This window comes from Micromys minutus (assembly GCF_963924665.1).
Source record: "Micromys minutus genome assembly, chromosome: 17".
Taxonomy (NCBI): domain Eukaryota; kingdom Metazoa; phylum Chordata; class Mammalia; order Rodentia; family Muridae; genus Micromys; species Micromys minutus.
Window position 1 is genome coordinate 37,154,548 of NC_137952.1, and position 20,032 is coordinate 37,174,579.

Below are 20,032 nucleotides of genomic sequence, written 5' to 3' on the forward strand. Positions count from 1 at the left end.
CAATGCCACTGGCAGTGGGGGACTGGTCTCTTTGTCTAGAGACCTAGTTACAGGAACTCCACGTCAGAGGACCCTGTTTCCCTGGGAAATGGGAAGGAGCCCAGCAGCTGAGAAGCCTCAAAATGGAAAAATGTAGGAAGAACAGGTCTGAGACTGAGAAATCCTACTCAGACCGCAGACCTAGTGGCTGCAGGGTCCAGGTGGCCACCTACAGGGAGCAGGCATCCTCCATGAACAGTGAGCAGCTGCTGGTCTTCCTCCTGGCTATCTGGTTCTTCTATTTCTTCTACCTTCAGGACTAACTCTCAGAGACTCTCCACCAGCTCAGGGAGCGGCTGAGGCTCAGAGCTGTGGCCCCATCAGGCAGCTGACCAGGCCTCACTTGTAAACTTAGGGAATGAAGACCCAGAGCCCGAAGCTGCTGTGGACTTTTCATCTCGAGCCACCCACCTGTTCTCAGCAGACCCAGGTGCCACGGCTTGAGTCTTGTTCCTTCACTGAGTACATGACCCCATCACCCAGCAAAGGACATGCCATCTCTGGATGGCTGCCAAGTGGAGACAACGTTGTAGCTGCATCTTCTTGGTCAATGGTGTTGAGCTCCCCTTGTTTACCAGGAAGCTGTTTTGTGCCTGGCCCCAGGCCCAGTCTCTAATGAGAAATAAAATGTCCATGGGACCAAATATATTTTTATTTCAGTGCCTTTGAGACAAGTTTGCTCTGTAGCCCAGGCTGCCCTTGAACTCACAGCAGTCTTCCAGATGTTTGAATTTACAAATTTACACCACACCCAGCTTTCATTCATACATTCAAGGGAAGATTACAATGTTTCTGGTAGTGAATTAAAAAAAAAAAAAAGCACTTCTACATGGGTGGGGGTCAGATCTTTAGGAGAAAACTTAATCACATTTATGGTGTGGGAGCATCTTCCCCTTCCCTGACTCAGGGTAGCTACAGCCCACCCCAGGGGCTCCCAGACCTAGTTTTCCAGCAGAGTAGGCCAGACACCTCTGGCAGTACTGCAGAGGAGCGGCAGCTTGGGGGCTCTTGGGAGTAGGGGGCAGGGATGGTTCCCAGTACTCACATAGAGGTGAATGGAAAGTGGGCTACTCCAAAGACCATGACAGGTTATGGGTAGGGCCAACCCACAAACCAAGCCCTCTGTAGCCGATGGGCTAAGAACACAACACCTAGACAGGAGTCAGCAGGCAGTGCAGGGAGACCTGCCCACAGACCCTGCTGTCTCACGTGAACGCTGGACAGGAACTAGTGGTATAGGAGAAAGGGGTCATTTCCCTACTGGCTACCTCCTGGGAACTGTGAAAGCAACCAGAGGAGACAAAGAGCATGCGGCTCACAGCGGAACGCCTGGAAGAGACCAGGACAGTGTGAGGACTGTGCCTTCTACCGGCTGGAAGCTCTTGGCAGGGCCAACAGAGCTGTATACAATCCATTTCTTTGGGACTCTGAAATTTAAGGTTTAATTTTGAAAGGAAAAAAAATGTAGCACAGGGATCCAAGGAGGTGGTTCAGAGTGTAGGGGGACGGCCACGTCGCTGATGACCTGAGGTTTGGGAGCCGCGGAGTTGGAAAGAGTGAGCTGACCCCTGGAGCACTGATTTCCACAGGCACACCATGTGTGCCCACACACACACACACAGGCTTTTAAAAAGAATGTCTCCTATAAATATGTATTTTCCTTCAGTGGGATACATATGGAACAGGAATCCTCTCCCTTCAAGAGCTACTCGCCCTCCCCTGGCATGGACACTCCCACACTGGGCAGAGCTGAACCCCTGCCTACCCGGTGGCAGCCATTGCATATGGCGGTCCTGTTCTGTGTGCCAGGAGGAATCCTTGTTGAATGTCAACTGTCACTCTATTAAGGCTGCAAGTGTCTGCAGGGGTGGGGGCACACATGGCTAACTCATGTGCAGCCCCTACCACGGTCCACTTCTGAGTGACCCTGAGGCAGAGAAGGCCATGTGAGGTTCCCAAGTCAGTCTACTGAGCTCCATTAGAAGGTTGTATGCAGAGAACGTGGGGGCTTCAGGGGAGTGCTCCTGAGCAGTTGGGGCTGGCTCTGGCTGCGTGGTGGCAAGGTAGGCCAAGGAGAATAGGGATGTGTCTCCAGCTCAGCCCTATGGCTTTGTTATCCTGTTGTTGCCTAAGCAGGAGTGGGATGTCCCTACCCAGGCCCTGTAACACACTATGAGGTGTTCAAGCCCAGGAGAGAACAGAGGCACTGGGATCCTGGTCTCGCTTCCTTTGCCTTCAGGTCTCCCCAAAATGGGGCTTCTCTAGTTGAGGCTCATCACTCAAAAATGGACCCGCAGCACATCCTGGCTGGTGACTGGCTGCCGGCAGGCTGTGCACACCATGGGCTGGGAGCGCTGCTTCTCACTCAGGCAGGGTCGGCACAGAAGGTGACCACAGGGCAGCTGGTACACAGGCTCGTTGGTGGAGTAGGAAGAAAATGCTCGTTTGCAAGAGGCACACTCTGGGCCAGAGACACTCCTTGGATGCTCTAGTGAAACAGAAAAATGAGGCAGGGTTAGGTGAAGTTGTTCCTCAGTGTAATAAGCTTTGGTCCTGGAAGCTGAAACAAAGCAGGCCTCCCATCTGCCATCTTTATCTTGGTGCTGATGCATGCGTGTTTAATAACTGGCTTCTGATGTAGAGCACAGGATTAGGCCTGTCCCTGGCCTCCCAAACACAGTCCCCTGTCAGTTTGTACAGTCCCCTGTCAAACCTAGCACAAGATACAAGCTTACCCTGCCAAGAGAAGCTGTAAGGAAAGCAAAGAGCAGAATGGATCAACCAGGACAGTCAGAACAGTTGGGGTTACAGGGATCATCAGAGGCAACTTTGATCTCTCAGTGGCTGCTTTCCAACCCCTTGATCCCTTGAACTACCCTGGCCTTGGGCAGCCCCCCCCACTACAAGATTCACTATGAGATTCCTTCAAGTCCTCTAAGTGAGGGCAGCTCTGGTCCTGGCCCTCTGTAGCTCTTCCTTCCTAGTGATTTTAGTTTGAAAAAGCTTCTTTCTCCTCAACTCTAGGAAACAGACTGGCCTGTTTTTAAAGCTCACTTGGGGGACCCCAAGTTACCCTCACTTTGCAAAAATTCCTTGGTTTTGTCTTTTTTCAGGTTGATTCTGAACTTAGGATCATCTTGCTTCAAGTCCTTATGTGCTTGGAAAGCCACTATTCCTGGCTTGGAAATTCTGAACTCCAGCCTTGCTTTCTTTAAAAATATTTGGTTTTATGTATATGAGCGTTTTGCCTGCATGTATGTAATTGTACTGTGCGTGTGCCTGGTGCCCACAGAAGGCAGAATGGGTATCAGACCCCCTGGAACCAGATGTACAGATGGTTGTGAATTGAACCCAGGTTCTCTATAAGAACAAGTACTCTTAACCACTGAACCATCTCTCCAGCCCACTCTGACCTTTTAAATCCTTGTATGTGAGTCCTGGTATGTGTGCCTTGGCTGGAGTGTGGAAGTCAGAGGACAACCTCAATTGTTGGTCTTAGCCCTTCACACAGGGTCTCCTGTTTGCCCCTACATACATCAGGGTGTTAGTCTCTGGTTCTCTGGGATTCTCTGGGAATGGGTAGGTAGGCTGAAGTAGGAAGATTGCTGTTGGACTACATAGCAAGTAATGTATTGTCCAGAGCTATGCAGTAAGACCCTGTCTCTGTTGCAAGACATGATAGGACATGTCTACCATCCTAGCACATGGAAGACTGAGGCAGAAAAATCACTGCAAGTCTGAAGTCAACCGAGGGTCCACAGTGAGACCCTGTGATGATTTGAATACGCTTGGCCCAGAGTGGCACTATTTCCAAGTGTGACCTTGTTAAAGTGGGTGTGTCACCATGGCCATGGACTTTAAAACCCTCATCCTAGCTCCCTGGAAGCCAGTCTCCTGTCTGCTTTTGGAATAAAATGTGGAACTCTCAGCTCCTCCTGCATCAAGCCTGCCTGAACACTGCCATGCTCTCCTGCCTTGATGATAATGGACTGAACTTGTAAGCCAGCCCCAATTAAATGTTGTCCTTAAAAGACGTGCCTTGGTCATAGTGTCTGTTCACAGCAGTAAAACCCTAAGACAGACCCTGTCTCAAAAAAAAAAAAAAAAAAAAAAAAAACCAAACAAACCAAAAAAAAAGGCTGATAAAAAATGAATTCTCATGGTACTAACAACCTCAGAAGCATCCAGCATAGAGACTGTAGACCAGGCAGGCTAGGTCAAGTACAGCCAAGGCTACACAGAGAAATACACAAGGGCTCCAACTGCCTTTACCACCAACAGGAAACCTCATTAATAGGTCTCAGAGATCTAAAGCCTTTGACAGTTTTAGAGACAGAAAACAAAGATCATTAAATCGAAATAAATGAATAAAGAAGCAGGAACGCTGGTGTGATCAGGAGGAAAGGAGACATGACGGTGGGGCTCTGACTCATGTGTGAACCTTAAGTGGAACACTGTGATCTGTGAAAGAATCTGACTCCATAAGGATGGTGAGGCCGTGGGCAATGGGGATGGTGAGCAAAGTAGCTAGAGGGAGCCAACAAGAGTATTGCATGGGCTGGGGAAAGGCCACAGAGCTGGAACCAGGGTGTCTCTCAGAACCACAGCAAAGAAAAGTGCAAAGGGGGCTGAAGAGACGACTCAGCCTGATGACCTGAGTTCCATCCCTAGAATCTACAGTGGGGAAGAACCAACTTCTTAAAGTTGTCTTTTGACCTCCACACATGTATAAAAAGGACCTGATAATGTCAAAGAAAGGACACTGAAGGACAAATGGACTACTTCCATGCTGAAGGCTTGACAAGTAGAGATGGGGCTCTTTACCAACATGGGGGTAGGGAGTGCTGGGGATGCCAATGAGAGGGGTCCCAGCAGCTGTCAGGAAGGGTGGGGTCTGAGTTCCAGGGAGAAGACAAAGCTGAAATGGCAGTCTTAGATGAGGGCTCTCACTGGAGATTCTCACAACAGAAAGTGAAAAGAAATGGCTGAAGGCAGAAAAGGCCGGCCAGTCTCATCCCTGGATGCTGAGCAGACGAGCAGCCACAAACCCCATTCCACAGGGCCCTTTGAAATAGTTAGGAGACAGAGTGGGCAGGAGTGAGATGGAAATCCAGAGGACAATAGGAGGACAGGCTCTGTATCAGCAGGGGGAGTCAAGCGCCTACCCATCAGCCTCACCAGGCTTCACCTTGTCCTTTGTTTAAAAAGGTTGTTGGTGAAGGACATGACTGGAGAGATGGCTCAGTGATTAAAGATCACTGGCTCTTGCAAAGAACCTGGGGTTTGGTTCCCAGCACCTACATGGTGGCTTACAACTACCTGTAACTCCAGTTTCAGGGTATCTGACCTTTCCTTGGAACTCTACCAAGCATGGAATGGTGCAGACACACAGATAAAACAGTTATACAGGTAAACAAATGAAAAAAGAGGAAAAGACACCCAGTCAGTTCCTCACTTTGTATCTACTATACAATATAACCAATATACTCCTAGGTTATTATTTTTTGGGGGCGTGGGGAGGCAGACTGTGTCTTAGTAACTACTGCTGTGCTTTTCCAGTACAATGGTAACAATGTTGCCAAGAAGGGCAGAAAAATGACATCTGAGACCTCAACCTTTCTTCACATGTACATAAAATACCAGACCTCAGATGAGGGGAAGGGTAGGAAACAGAAAAGGTGCATTTGTGTCCCATGAGAGATCTATGCAGTCCACTGTAGCCAGGTGTGGTGGGCACCTCGGCAATCCACTTGGAATGCACTTGGGAACTGGGAAGTTCAAGGCCAGCATGTCAAAAGATCCCATGTCAAAATAATCAAAACAAAAGCCTGTAGTGAAGACCAGCGTGCACAGAATGACAGGGCTAACTAGCTTGCCCATGCTTAGTCCTGGGCAGCCCTTCATCTCCTGGGGAAGACGAGAGGGAGCTGGCTATGCAGGCTCACAGACCCTGAAGAGACCACGCCCAGCAGCATGCACAGGCACACGCCAGAGCCCCTGAGATTACCAGAGCTGGTAGCTGGCCTCCTGCAAGCACTGCTCCCTCTTGTGCCTAGCTGGAGCTGCCCCTCGGTGCGCCGGGCAGTGAAGGAAGGCATGGAGCCAAGGGTGGAAGTCAGGGCAATTTCCAGACTTTGTGACAGCTTCTGCTCATGGGACACCGGGCCTGTTGAGAGATACACACCATAAAAATCCAGGAAGACTCAGCAAAAGAGAAATTGACACAAGTCCTTGGAGGCAGAAAATAACCCTTCCAAGTTCAGACATGTGACTATAATGTCCCCAGGATGGTAATCACAGAACAAAGGAGTCAAGTCCTAGGAGCCCTGACAACTCCTTCCCATCTTTGAAGCAGAAGCTCTGGGCTTCTCTCAAAGATCCCCAAGGAGTTGTGCAAGACAGAGGCAGCTTGAGGCTTCAAGCAGAACTGCACCTACCTCCTTTCTTCCCCCATTTATCATATAGTACTGGGGACAGAGCCTAAACTTGTGCCATCTAGACAGTCACTTTACCACTTGCTCGGCTACACTCCAAGCCCCTAAGTTACAGTTCACAAGGCCTTCCTGTGGTTAAGGAAACGATGGGACAAGCAGATCCCAGCTCTGGATGGCCCCATCTCACTCTATCCTCTGCCTCAGCTTACTTCCCTCCTGTTTTCCTCTTGGCTTTTTAAGATGAAATTATCACTATGTAGCTTAAGATGGCCTCAAACTCAGTTTATTCCTCAGCCTCTACCTCTCAAGTTCAAATGCTGGAATCACAGGCATGTGCTGCCATACCTTTCTGATCTGAAAAAAGAAAAAGGCTCAAGTGCTAGGGAACTGGCTGTTAGTAAAGTACTTACAGCAAGAGCATGCGCACCTGAGTTCATTTCCAGAGTCTGTGCCAAACCCCAAGAGCAGAGGAGGCAGAGAAAGGCAGATGCTGGAGCCTGCTGGCCATAGCGTCCTGACAATCCTCAGAACCCACAGAAGAGAGTAACTAACCCTGAAAGCTGTGCTCTGACCTCCACACCCGTGCATGACACATGAGTGCACACACAACAACAACGATAACAGTGATAATAAAATATACAAAACCCTTAAAAGGTGGAAGGTAGTAAGAAAAACTGCAAGGAACCCAGCTGGCCACCAGAAGGATGAGAGGAGTGTGTGTTCTACTCTCTGGTGGCATGTGCCTGTGACCCTAGTACTTGGGAGGTGGAGCAGGAGGATTAGGCGGTCAAAGGCATCCTAGTAATACAGAGTTCCAGGCCAGCTTGGGTGCATCAGACCCTATCTCATAAGAAAAAGGCCACCTTTAAAATTCTTAGAAGGGGCAGTGGTGCTGCACATCTTTAATCCCAGTACAAAGGAGGCTGGTGGATCTCCAAGTCTGAATCAAGCCTGGTCTACAGAACAAGTTCCAGGACAGCAAGAATTACACAGAGAAACCCTGTCTCAAAACCCAAACCAAACCAACCAAACAACCAAGAGTCTTGCCAGTCTTAAAAAGTTACATGGTTTTCCAGACATTTCCAAAGCAAGCCAGGGCTGCTCTGTTCACAGGGTGGCAGGGATGCCAATCCCAGGAGTCCCTGTGACGTCAGCAGGAAGCCAGGTAGCTGACGCCACATACTCAGCAACAGTACAACCCACACTCACATTTACCACCATGTTTTCTTCCTGAGAGGCAGGCCCCTAACTTCCTACTTTTTCGCTTTCTTGTGTGTGGTGCCTCCTCATGGGTGAGTGAGCAGGGGAACCGCAATGTGCTTCCACCATCTCTGGGAAGACAAGACAGTATCCCAAAGGTATCCAGACACAAGATGCATAGAAGGTTCCAGAAAAGAAGATAGGGTCTGCTTTAAGGAGCCAGTTGTTTCTCCTCCCAGCAGGTCTGAATGGAGGACTCAAGGCAGGAAAAAGCATCCCTCTTTCCAGAAAATACAAAGGGAACACAAAGCAGGCAAGTTCACCAACAAGATGATCCATCACAAAACATGGTGACAAAACTTAGGAACAATCAGGTGTCAGGTCTTGACAGGAGGCTCAACACAGTTCAACACTAGTCAGGATTACAGAGGAAGCTTTAGCCTGAGCTACAGAGTGAAGCCTTCTTTCTAAACAAACAAACAAACAAACAAATAAAAAAAGAAATCTCAGAATAATAAGAGAACCTACATAATCCTTCGGGGCTTCCAGGTTATCTAGGACCAAACTAAGATGCCTGGGGGCTGGAGAGATGGCTCAAAGTTTAGAGCACTGACTGTTCTTCCAGAGGTCCTGGGTTCAATTCCCACAATCCTATGGCAGCTCACAACTATATATAATGGGATCTGATACCCTCTTCTGGTGTGGATGTGTGTGTGCAGATAAGATACTCATATCCATAAAATGCATATATATAAATAAATCTTAAAACAAAAACCACAAAACTGAGATTCTCTACAAAAATGAGAAGGAAGAGGCATGGTCCCCAGCCTCCTAAATCTAACCTAGTAAATCATAAAGTCAAAGTCCGCGACACCATGTCTGCAGGAACACAGAAGAGTGAGTTACCTGCTGAACAGTCCATGTCCGCCAGGCCGAGCTCGCTGGCGGCTTTCATCTTCTTGGCAGTGGGCTCTGAGGTAGTGGATGAGAGTAAAGGGCTTGTGGCAGAGGAAGAGGCATCCATGCCAAGGCTGCAGGCTGAGCCGTGCTCAGACACCTCTGGCTTCCTTTTCCTTGAGGGCAGAGCAATGGTAGAAGGGGTCATTGCTGATGTAGTCTGTGCTCTCCCAAGCAGGTGGCAGCCTGAAACAGAGTGCTGGAGTAGGAAACGGTCGATCCGGGCCTTCAGGGAAGGATGAGGTAGGGGCTGGGACTGTGGAGTAAAGGCTAACCCTGTGAAAGGGTCACTGGGCACTCGGCCCCAAGCAGCTTCACTGAGGTTACACTTCTCCAGAGTGCTCTGGTCAATGACCTTGCCCGAAGGCAGCAGCATGGGGCATGGCATGATCTCCAGGGTGATAGGATCCAGGAACTCCTCTGGCACATTTCCAACCACCTCGGATATGTCCTGTAAGGTACAGGAAGGCTGCTGGCCCTCAGACTGACCCCCAGGGTCACAGTCACTCTCCATGGGCAAGGCTGGAGTGTGCAGACCCAAGTCCTGAGGCAGGTGTTCTGAGGCTGTCAACAAGACACTGTTTATCACCTCCTGAGAGCAGGTCCTGGCTGGCTGACCCCACACCTCTAAACGCTTAATGCAAGGGATGCCACTGCCTGTCACGTGGGTGATGCCGATCTTGAGGTGGGCCACGTGGCTAAGGGAAAGAGCCCCTTTATTCCAGAGTTCCTGGGCTACAACAGCAGGAGAGAGAAGCGTGACTTCCATTGGGCCAAAAGGTGGTCTGGCCTTGAAGCCCCTGTGGCTGAACACCACATGGTTCTGGTTTTTCAGTAAGACTTTGCCTACCAAGGTGAAGGCCTCCTTGTCTGGAATGGATGTCTCCATTGGGACTGTAGTCCAGCAGTCCTGTGCATCCCGAGAGGCTCTGCTGGATAAGGCAGATGTATATAATTCCAGGCCAGTGACATTCTGACATCCCCCAGCTGTGAGATCTATGTTAACCCTACAAATTTCCACATTAAAGGGAAAGGAAACTGTCACATAGATTGGAGGTCTAATGAAATACTCTGCCCTAAAGCCATGGCTTCTCTTTATGAGGTCTTCAGAGATGAGATTTTCTACTTCATAACCATCAGCTGACACCTAGACGGAATGACAAACAGGAGACACACTGATGCAAATGACAACTGGCTTCAAAACTTGTCACTTACAAAAATACTTTTTAATATGCTTTTATTTTATGTATACTGGTATTCCCCGACTGAAAGTCTGTGCACTGCACGCCTGCAGTACCCATAGAGGCTAGAAAAGGGTGTAAGATCCCCTGGAACTTAAGTCCCAATGGTTGTGAGTCTCCGTGTGGGTGTAAAACATTGCATCTGGGACCTCTGGGAGAGCTGTCAGCACTCTTAACTACTGAGCCGTGTCTCCAGCCCTGCAAAACTTGATTTTAAAAAAAACTTTACATTCCTAATTTACATTTTATCTGTTAAAACTGAATTATCTCAAGTTTTTGGAGGCATTCAATATCATGTCACAGACTGAAGGTAAATAGCCCCAAGCATGACCCATTATTAAAAATGTGAGCAAAAAGCAAGGCTTATGGTACAAATCTACAATCCCAGCATTTGATAAAGCAGGATGACCAGGAATTCAAGACCTTTTCTTTTCTTTACCTTCTTTCTTCTTTCTTTTATTTTTTTTGTTTTTGAGACAAGGTTTCTCTGTGTAGTCCTGGCTGTCCTGGAACTCATTGTGTAGCTTAGGCTAGCCACCAAAACAACTCAAGAGACTTGCCTCCTCTACCTCCCCAGTGCTGGGATTATGAGTTTCTGGTATAAACTTACCATTACCCAGTTCAAAGCCATCTCGTGCTACACAGCAAATCAGAGAGCAGTCACGGTTACATGAAACTCTTGACTCAAACAAGCAAAAACAAAAAATCACAGTACATGATACTGTGTGTGGCGGTTCACACCAGTGAGTTCCTGTGCTGGGGAGGGTGAGGAAGAACGACCAGCCCAAAGTCGTCCTTGGCTATATGGTGATTTATAGGTCAGTCTCAGCTCTGCAGGTCAGCACTGAGACTCTGTCATAAAAAACAAAAAACAAAAACCAGGTCTGGAGGACTCTCTAGTGGTTAAGAGCATGTGTGGTTCTTTCAGAAAGGGTCCAGGTTTAGTTCCCAGCACCTGGCTGGCCTTGAACTCACAGAGATTCTCCTGCCTCTCTTGTCTCCCTCCTGCTAAGATTAAAGGTATGCACCACAACACCTGGAAAAAGCAAATGAATCTTAAAAACAAAACAACAACAGAGAGGAAAGGGACAGGGGAGGCGGGAGAGGGAGGGAAGAGCGCTCATTGGGCACACGTGACCTTGCTTGGCACAGAGGAAATGGTCTTCACAAATGAGTCACAGAGTGACAGTGCTCTGTGATTCTTGGGGACTGCCAATACTTGTCTGAATGCAGCCTGCTGAGACCTAAGGGGTAAAGTACACAAGCCAGGAAATGGGGGAAGGTCTAAAGAACACATTACATGTGTATGTACTTGTTTGGCTTACCTTGTTGCAGTGAATTCTTGGTTTGAACTGAGGGAGACAAAGATTTATCACCATCTTTGTGGATGAAAGAATAGTTCCAAGCATCAGAAACAGCCTTTAAAAAAATTGAAACTTACTATTAGCCAGACACATTAAAATTCAGTTTTAAACTTTCAGGAGTTAAATCTAAGAGAGGAGCAAACAGGCAGATGCAGAACTTCTGGTATATTCTTCCAGTCTATACCACTTCCCTGTGTCCTACTGAAAATCACTCACTGAAAAGTTAAAAAGGGCATTTTCTTTAAAAACAAACAAACAAAAAACCCAAAACTTATTTTATTGAGAGAGAGAGAGAGAGAGAGAGAGAGAGAGAGAGAGAGAGAGAGTGTGTGTGTACACGTGTGCATTGCCTAAGTGTATGTCTGTGCACCAGGGATGTGCATGAACTCAAAAAGGTCAGAAATTCAGGTACCCTGGGACTGGAGTCACAGAAGATTTCGACCTACCATGTGGGCGCTGAGAATTAAATCCCTTTAACTGTGGAGCCACATCTCCAGACTTGAGAAGGTAAATTTCTAAAATAAGTTCTACAGGTTGGCAAAGGCTGCCAGGCTTCTAGCTGATGGCCAAACATGTCAGTTCTACAATATGTTCCTATAGGAAGGAGACATTATATAAGCAACAGAACACAATAAAATAGGCATGGGGGGAGGGGGTCTGGAGAGATGGCTCAGTGGTTAAGAGTACTGACTGCTCTTCCAGAGGTCCTGGGTTCAATTCCCAGCAACCACATGGTGGCTCACAACCATCTGTAATGGGATCTGATGTCTTCTGGTGTGTCTGAAGACAGCTACAGTGTATATAATCTTAAAGAATTTTTTTTTTTTTTAAAGGGTGTGGGGGTGCAGTTTGAATGGACAGGGTCACAGAGAGCAATCACAGCAGTGCTAGGCTCTTAGTCCTTGTCAGTGTAACTGTTCCCTTAAACAAAGCACCTGGAAGAGTCAAACTATTTTTGAGAAGGCTGTGCTGTTTCCTTGGTTTATAGAATCTGTGCAGCAGCTGCGGGTATTATCATGGCACTTGGATGGCATAAAACCCTTACGAGCATGGCATATACGCCATTTATTTAAGTATACCAGATTCCCTTTTCCTACTTTACCTTTAACAGTTGTTATATGTATACATATGGTGCGTGTGAGGCTTCGTGTGCTGCAGCCCATGCGGAGGTCAGAGGACAGCCCAGGACTGCCCTTTTCTCCTTTTAACTTTACACGGGTTCTAGGTATTTAACTCAGGCCACTAGAGTCTGTCATTTAGTGAACTTTTGTAAAATTACATTTATTTATTTACTGTGTGTGTACATGTGTGTACATACGTAGGTATGCCACAGTATGTGAGGGAAAGACAGGACAACTTGGCAGGCGCTGGTTCTCTCATTCTACTATAGGAATCCTAAGAGGAGACTTCAGGTCATCGGACCTTGATGACAAGTGCCTTCACTGGCCGTGCCACCTCTCCTATCCCAGGGTGGCTTCTAAGAAAAGGCTCAGAAGTTAAAAGTACCGACTGTTCTTCTAGAGGACCTGGATTCCAACCCTAGTACCCACATGACGACCTACAAGCAGTTGTAACTCAGTCCATTCGATCTGATGCCTTCCTCTGGCCTCTTTGGGCACCAAGCATGCATGTGGTACAAAGACATACCATGCAGGCAAGAAAACATACACATCAAATTGAAAGTTATTGTATGCTATAGAAATGTGGAAGTCTTTTTTTTTTGTTTGTTTGTTTTATGTTTTTGAGATAAGGTCTCTAAGAGCCCAGGCTCCTCCTGCCTCTATTTCCAAGAGGTAGTTGCCACCACACCCAGTTTATGTGATAATGAAGATTAAATCAAGGATTTCCTACATGCTAGGCAAGCACTCTACTAAAGGAGCTACATCCCCAGCCCCTGAACCATGACAATTGATTACCCTTTCCAACGTACATCAGATCGAGTCTCAAGGAAAACCTTATGGGCCCTGCCCGTTGTCGCTGCCTTTTAGACCTGTGTAAGGGCCTTCTCGTCAAGTCTCACTCAGCTCATACAGCCGCTGCAACCTGATCACTGGTGGCCAACTCCGTGCGTACAGTACTGAAGCGCAGGAGCCTAGGACAAGCACTTACTGCACTGGAAGGAAGACAGAGGCTACTCAGTTCATCCGTATTAGATCATCGTCAGCCTCAGTGTCATCTCTGCCTTCGATCTGGTATCTTTGGGGACGGCGGCAGGTCTTATCCCATACTGCTACCCGACAGCTTTCTCAGAAGTTTAGGTGGGATCCTCACCTGTAGCAAAAACAAGTGAAACATTAATTCAATTTTCGGGCTTTGGCTATAACTCAGTGGTAGAGCATTTATTTGCCTAGCTAGCTTGCATGAGGCTCTGGGTTCAATCCAAAGCACCACAAATAACTTTAAAAGATATAAAATAGGGCTGGAAATATAGCTCAGTAGTAGAGAAAGTGACTAGTATTTGCACAACTCTAGGTTCAATTCCCAGCACAGGAAATTTTAAAAACACAATTTAGTTGCCATATATAGTGGTTTGAATGAGAATAGCTCCCAAAGGCCCATTCATATGTTTGAATGGCCGGTCCCCAGTTATTGGAACTGTTTAGTAAAGATTAAGAGGTGTGGCCTTGGAGGTGGTGTCACTGTAGGTTTCAAAAGCTCACAACAGGCCCAGGCTGTCTCTACCTCTCTGCCTACAACTTGACCATCAGATATGAGCTCTTGGCTACTTCTTCACCACGCCTGCCTGTCTGCCACCATGCTCCCTACCATGGTGACCATAGATGAAACCCCCACCCCCCGCAATAGAACCGTGACTGGGACACTTTATTGGTGTGTGCTTTGTTGCTGGAGAAAAGAGTTTATCTGGCTGTACTTCCACATCACAGTCCATCAGTGTGAGAAGTCATGGCAGAAACTAAGCAGCAACCCGGTGGCAGGAGCCGAAGCAGAGACCACAGCATAATGTAGCTTCCTAGCATCTCGTTGAGGCTGTCTCTGCTTACATCTTATATCCTGTAAGACAACCTGCCCATGGCTGGTACTGTCCAAGTGGGCTACACCCTCTCACATAACCATCAGTCAAGAAAAATGACCCACAGACTTGCCTATCAGCCAACCTAGTAGAGCTTTTTTTTTTTTTTTTTTTTGAGACAAGGTCTCTCTATGAAGCTCTATGAAGGCTGTTCTCAAAATCACTGTGTAGACCAGGCTAGCCTAGAACTCACAGAGATCTTCCTGCCTCTGCCTCCCCAGTACTGGGATTAAAGATGTGTGCTACCACAGCTGGCTAGAGATTGTTTTTGTTTTGCCTATATGTATAACTATGTATGTATATGTATGAATGTATGTATGAATATATATATATAACTATGTACCACATGCATGTCTGATGCCTATCAAAACCAGAAGGTATGTCAGAGCCTCTGAGACTAGAGTTATAGATGGTTACAACCTGCCATATGGTGGGTTCACTGGAAGAGCAGTTGGTACTCCTAACTGCTGAGTCATTTCTCTAGCCCCCAGATTTTTTTCCAAGTGAGGGTCTCCTCTTTCCAGATTATTCTAGCTTGTGTGAAGCTGACCAAAAACTAACCAGCACAGTAGGACACAGGTGGTACAACACATCAGCTAACAACCATGACATTTCTAAGATGTGTCTTTTCTCAAGCTGACTCTCTGGATAATGTCTTGGCCTGTCCCTAAGAGCAGACCAGCTACTGTCATGAGCATGCTCCCTGCCGTACAGCACATATTCATGGACCTACCTGCTCTGTGGAAACCAGCTTGTAAGGTGGTATGCAGTTTTCTTAAGTTGTTAAAATGATCACTCTCTACCTGGTATGCTCTGTTTGAGACCCATGAGAAACTTTTCCTTTGTTCTCAATATTAAAATAAGAGTTTCTCCCAAGCAGCTTGATGGCATTAAGGTACAACCAGGACACTCTACTTCTGCTGCTATAAAGCAGGAATAAACCACATGCAGTGAGTAGTGACCTGGGCCTTTAATCTCAGAACTAGAGGCAGAGGCAGGCAGATCACTGAGTTCCAAGATAGCAAGGGCTATCCATGTAGAGACCATGCCTCAAAAAACATAAAAAGAAAGGGAGGAAGGAAGAGAGGGAAGGAGGAAGGGAGGGAGGGAGGAATGAAGAAGGAAAGAGAGAATGAACAAGCAAGAGGTAATACAATCCGTAGTCTAGCATTTAAATTTATCTAAAATATTCATATCGTAAAGTTGCTGTGAAATCATTTCACGTAGGATGAGTAAAGAGTAATTCAATAGTAAGTCATCTCCTACTTTTACAGTCGGCCACACGAGCACTATGCAGCAAAGGTGTACCTACCTCTTGATCCTCCTGCCTCCACCTCCCAGCCCTGAGACGGCATGCTGAGTAGATTTCTGTCTTCCTTTCCCTTAGTCCTACTTCAGTTTACATTTTTAAGTGGAATCTACATGTTTTAAAGATTCCAATGAATAATAAATTAGATTTCCTTACTACATTAATTTTTGTTGTTTAAAGCAGGTTGACAAGAACCCTAGGCTAGTCTTGAACTTACTACACAGCCAAGGCTAGCCTTGAATTCCTCATCCTCCCTAGTGCTGGAGTTACAGGCATGCACTGTAATTCTGACTTCCATTAATCTTTGAGCCAGTTATTCTACAAATAAGAAAATGCATACTTCTGGCCTTTAAATGCAATGCTTGTTTATTTTGGATTTTTTTTTTTTTTGGGTGGTGCAAGTTGAGCTTCATGCATATTAGGTAATCTACTACTGACTTTAGGCTTGAACTTACTACTGATTTTAATATCAGTAACAGTAAGCTTTCTGAAATGGTAATTCTTATGGTCTCTTGTTTTACTGTATTAGCTAGAACTTTCAGAATTCTGTAACAGAATAGCTGTCCTTATTTATTCTCATCAGAAAACACCTCTTTGGAAGGAATGGAAAAAAGAAAACAAAGAAGATGCCTGTGAGATGCTCAGTGGAGCCATAGGGTAGAAGCAGAGAACCTCCACAGGTACACACTGTAGCAGGCACCTCTCCCAGGAAATGTAATGCAGTTTTATGTGTTTTTCATGGGAGGGTTTCTCTGTGTAACACTGGCTGTCTTGAAACTTTGTAGACCAGGCTGGCCTCAAACTCAAGAGATCTGCCTCCTTTGCCTTAGCTGGTATATAGCTTTACTAGCTACCTGTCTAGTTTCAACACCCTGATGTTTCATGGTCAACCTGTCCTTAATGCTTTATCCAAGAAAAAAAAGGGTGGGGTCCAACATAAAAAAAGACAAAGAGCGTAGGAAGACAGCTTTCCCAGCCCTGCCAAGAAAACTGCCTTGCAACCAAAGTTACTGTAAGTCTGATTCAGTAAAATACTCACAAATTTAGCCTCCTTTTCCAAATGTGGTAACAAAGTAAACACTGGGGATCTTAGATCACAGCTAAAGTAACTGACTGCTCAAAGTTGCTTGAGGTCAGGCAGCAGTGGAAGCCTGAGATGTGGGGTGACCCTTGTGACCCATACCACCAAAGAAGGTAACTTCTCCATGTGTCTTCTGACCTCCACATACATACCATGGCATGTGTGCAACACCCCCAAAGTTTAAAAAGGTAAAAATTACCGGGAAAAAAAAAACCAGAATACCAGAAAATGGGTATTATGTCATAACTATATGCAAATATAGTTAATACAGATACTTGTCCAAACAAAATATATTTCTTGCTGTGGATTTAAAAATAAGCAAACCTCTGGCCAAGTAGGGGATCATGGCAAACTCCTAATTCCAGCACTTGTAAGTTGGGAGTAGACGGATCAGTAAGTAGTTCAAGGTTAGAACTTAGCAAAAGTGAGATTGAGGTTAGCCTGCACAACTCTGCAGTCTAATGCTTATTTGTTAAAAAACAAAAATAAAATGGAATTCCTGGGCAGTGAACATCTTTGGCCACCCTGGGCTATACTGAGACCTCACACATATACACACACCCAGAAAAAAAGAGAAAAAGAGTAGGAGTGAATATGATCGGAACATTGAATAAAATTCTCAAAAGAACTAGTAAAAACTGAAAAAGAAAAGCCAGGCACGACAGTGGTACGTGCATTTAATTCCAGCACTTGGGAGGCAGAAGCAGGTGGTCTTCTGTGAGTTTGAGGCCAGCCTGGTCTACAGATGAGTTCTACAGCCAGGGTTACATAGTAAGACCCTCTCTCAAGCAAACAAAACAGCAGGGTTTGGGGTGAAGAGGCTAGAGATGGCTCAGTGGTTAAGAACACTGATTCTTCCTTTTACAGAATTGTCATGTGATTCCCAGCAGCCATATTAAATGGCTCAAAACCTTCTGTAATTTCAGTTCCAGGGTATCCAATGCCCCAGGCACCAGGCATACACGTGGTCCATATTCACATATGTGCGCTAAACACTCATACACATAAAAATAAAAAATCTTTAAAAGGGGACTGTAGAGATGGCTCAGCAGTTAAAAGCACTGTCTGCTCTTCCAGGGGTCCTGAGTTCAATTCCCAGCAACTACATGGTGGCTCGCAACCACATGGTGGCTCACAACCATCTGTAATGGGATCTGATGCCCTCTTCTGGCACACAGGTGTATATGCTAATAAAGTGCATGAGTACGCACATGTGTGCACACGTGCTCACACACATATACATATAAATTTTTTTTTAAAAAAGTACAGGTAAGGGGTTATTATAAAAACACAATCTTTAAAGAGAAGGGGCTAGAGTACTGGCTCAGCAGTTTCGAGAATTTATTACTCTTGCAAAGGACCTGGGTTTGATTCCCAGCACACACACGAGGTATTCACAACCATTCTTAATTCCAGTTCCAGAGGACCCAACACCTTTTGATATTGAACACCAGGCATACATGTGATTCACATACATGCATAAAATATATCAATCTGAAAAAAAAAAACCAAAACAAAAAGTAAACAAGAACCAAGAACAATGCTCACTGAGTCACAACCAGTGTGCTGCACAATTTACACAGGTCCCCCTCCCTCTATAGTCCAGGCAGGCCTCAATTTTATGGCTTTCTCCTTCTGAAACTTCCTTAGTGCTAGGATTACACATGCATGCCACCACACTAGAGTTTCTTTTTAAGTAGTTTAAAAATGAAACACCAGAATGTGCAACATACAGGGGCGAACAGTTTTGTGAAACTTGTTTCAGATATGGCTATGTGTGTGTACCTGTGTGTGCAGATATGCAGACTTGGGCTAGGGAATGTGGCTCAGTTGGTAGAGTGCTGGCCTCACATGTATGAAGACCTGGGTTTGATTACTAGCACTGCCATAAACTGAACGTGGTGGTACATGCCTATGATCCTAGCACTGGAGAGACAGACAGGAGGATCAAGAGTCAAAGATCCGATTTGTCTGCACAAAGAGTCCTGTGGTTACATAGGACCCCGCTTCAAACCAACAAACACACAGGCTGGTGAGGTGTCCCAGTGGGTAAAAGTACTTGCTATGCAAGTCTTATAACCTGAACTGACTCCCAAAAGTTTTTCTCTGACCTCTACATGTGCACTGCGGTAGGTGCACATCCAAACTCACACACACACACACATATACACGATATATGCAGTACAGTAATGATTAAAATAATTTTAAACCGCACAACTCATTAATTATTGTTTGTGAATGTGACTTCTTCCTAAGGGTTGTGGTAAATCAGACAATGGGCTGAGAAGTTGCTTAGTTGGTAAAGTGAGTTCAGCTTTCTAGTTTGCACATAAAAAGCCATGTGTGACTGTGTGTACCTGTAACCACCCTTATGCTGAGTTAGTGGATACAGGAGGTATCTTGGGACTTGCTGGCTAGCTAGTCTAAAAAACTGGTGAGCTCCAGGTTCAGTGAGAGATGCTGCCTTGAAAACTAAAAGCGAGTGATTGAACCCTTCTGGTCTCCACATACACCTACATGTGCATCCATCTACATATGTACATGTAGACAAACACACAAAGCACTGGGAATATAACTCAGTTGTAAGTGGGTAGCCTACCACTTACAACGTCTGTGTCCAACAAACAATAACCCCACACATCCCCACATACTCCTACACATGCCAAAACAGTTCTTCAAATTCTCAGGTTGGTGGTGTAGCTCCATTTGAGGTGTCCTTGCCTAGCATATACAAAAGCCCTTTCCCCCACATAAACCTGCAGTGGTGATGCGCACCTGTAATCCCAGTACTCAAAAGGTGAAGACGGGAATATCAGTACTTGAAAATCAGCCCTGGCTATAATTGTTCAAAGCCAGCCTAGACAACCTGTCTATATGACAGCCTGTCTCACCTCCCTCACCCCCCCCCAAAAAAAAACCCTATGAGTCTGAAAGCTACTGGTCATAGGTAAGTCATAGAAGACTTATAACAAAGGAGAAAAATGACATTAAGGAGGTTTTCCATTAACTTCCTAGATGACAAAGGCAATTCTGAACCACTTAGAAGCAATTCACCCTTCAAAGGGCCCCTCTTTCTTCTGGCTGAAAAGTCCTCAAGCACCCTCTCTGTTCTATAGAAGGGGCTAGAAGACAGCAAAGATGTACACTGCGGTACAAACTGTTCGGAGAGAAAGCCTCCACTTTCAGGCTTCCCTTTGAATTTTTCTCCCTCTTAATTTTTTTGAGGGAGAAATATTATTCAAAAGAGAAACAAGGAAAACAAACTATGTCCCATGTGTTACTGAGTACACTGAAAAAATCCTCAAAGCTTCTATGAAATTGGCTGGGTTTATTATTTTGCTTTTTTTTGAAGACAGTGTTATTGTGCCGCTCAGAC

General features: G+C 46.0%; 1 protein-coding gene across 4 annotated transcripts in view; it reads right to left on the reverse strand.

Annotated features, from left to right (window-relative positions):
• Window positions 1–819: 819 nt before the first annotated feature.
• The window catches only part of UBOX5 (U-box domain containing 5), a 36,378-nt gene continuing 17,165 nt past the window's right edge, over window positions 820–20,032 (reverse strand). For 2 of the 4 annotated variants that reach the window (XM_080931294.1, XM_080931293.1), the window contains exons 2-6: window positions 13,345–13,506; window positions 11,197–11,290; window positions 8,580–9,777; window positions 6,047–6,205; window positions 820–2,527 (exon numbers count right to left, since the gene is read on the reverse strand). In XM_080931294.1, coding sequence (XP_080787420.1) covers window positions 2,319–2,527; window positions 6,047–6,205; window positions 8,580–9,777; window positions 11,197–11,280 — 1,650 coding nt within the window. In that variant the 5' untranslated portion in view covers window positions 11,281–11,290; window positions 13,345–13,506 and the 3' untranslated portion in view covers window positions 820–2,318. Of the gene's footprint in view, window positions 2,528–6,046; window positions 6,206–8,579; window positions 9,778–10,481; window positions 10,549–11,196; window positions 11,291–13,344; window positions 13,507–20,032 lie in introns of those variants that run through there. The other 2 variants (XM_080931296.1, XM_080931295.1) reach the window with 2 other exon arrangements.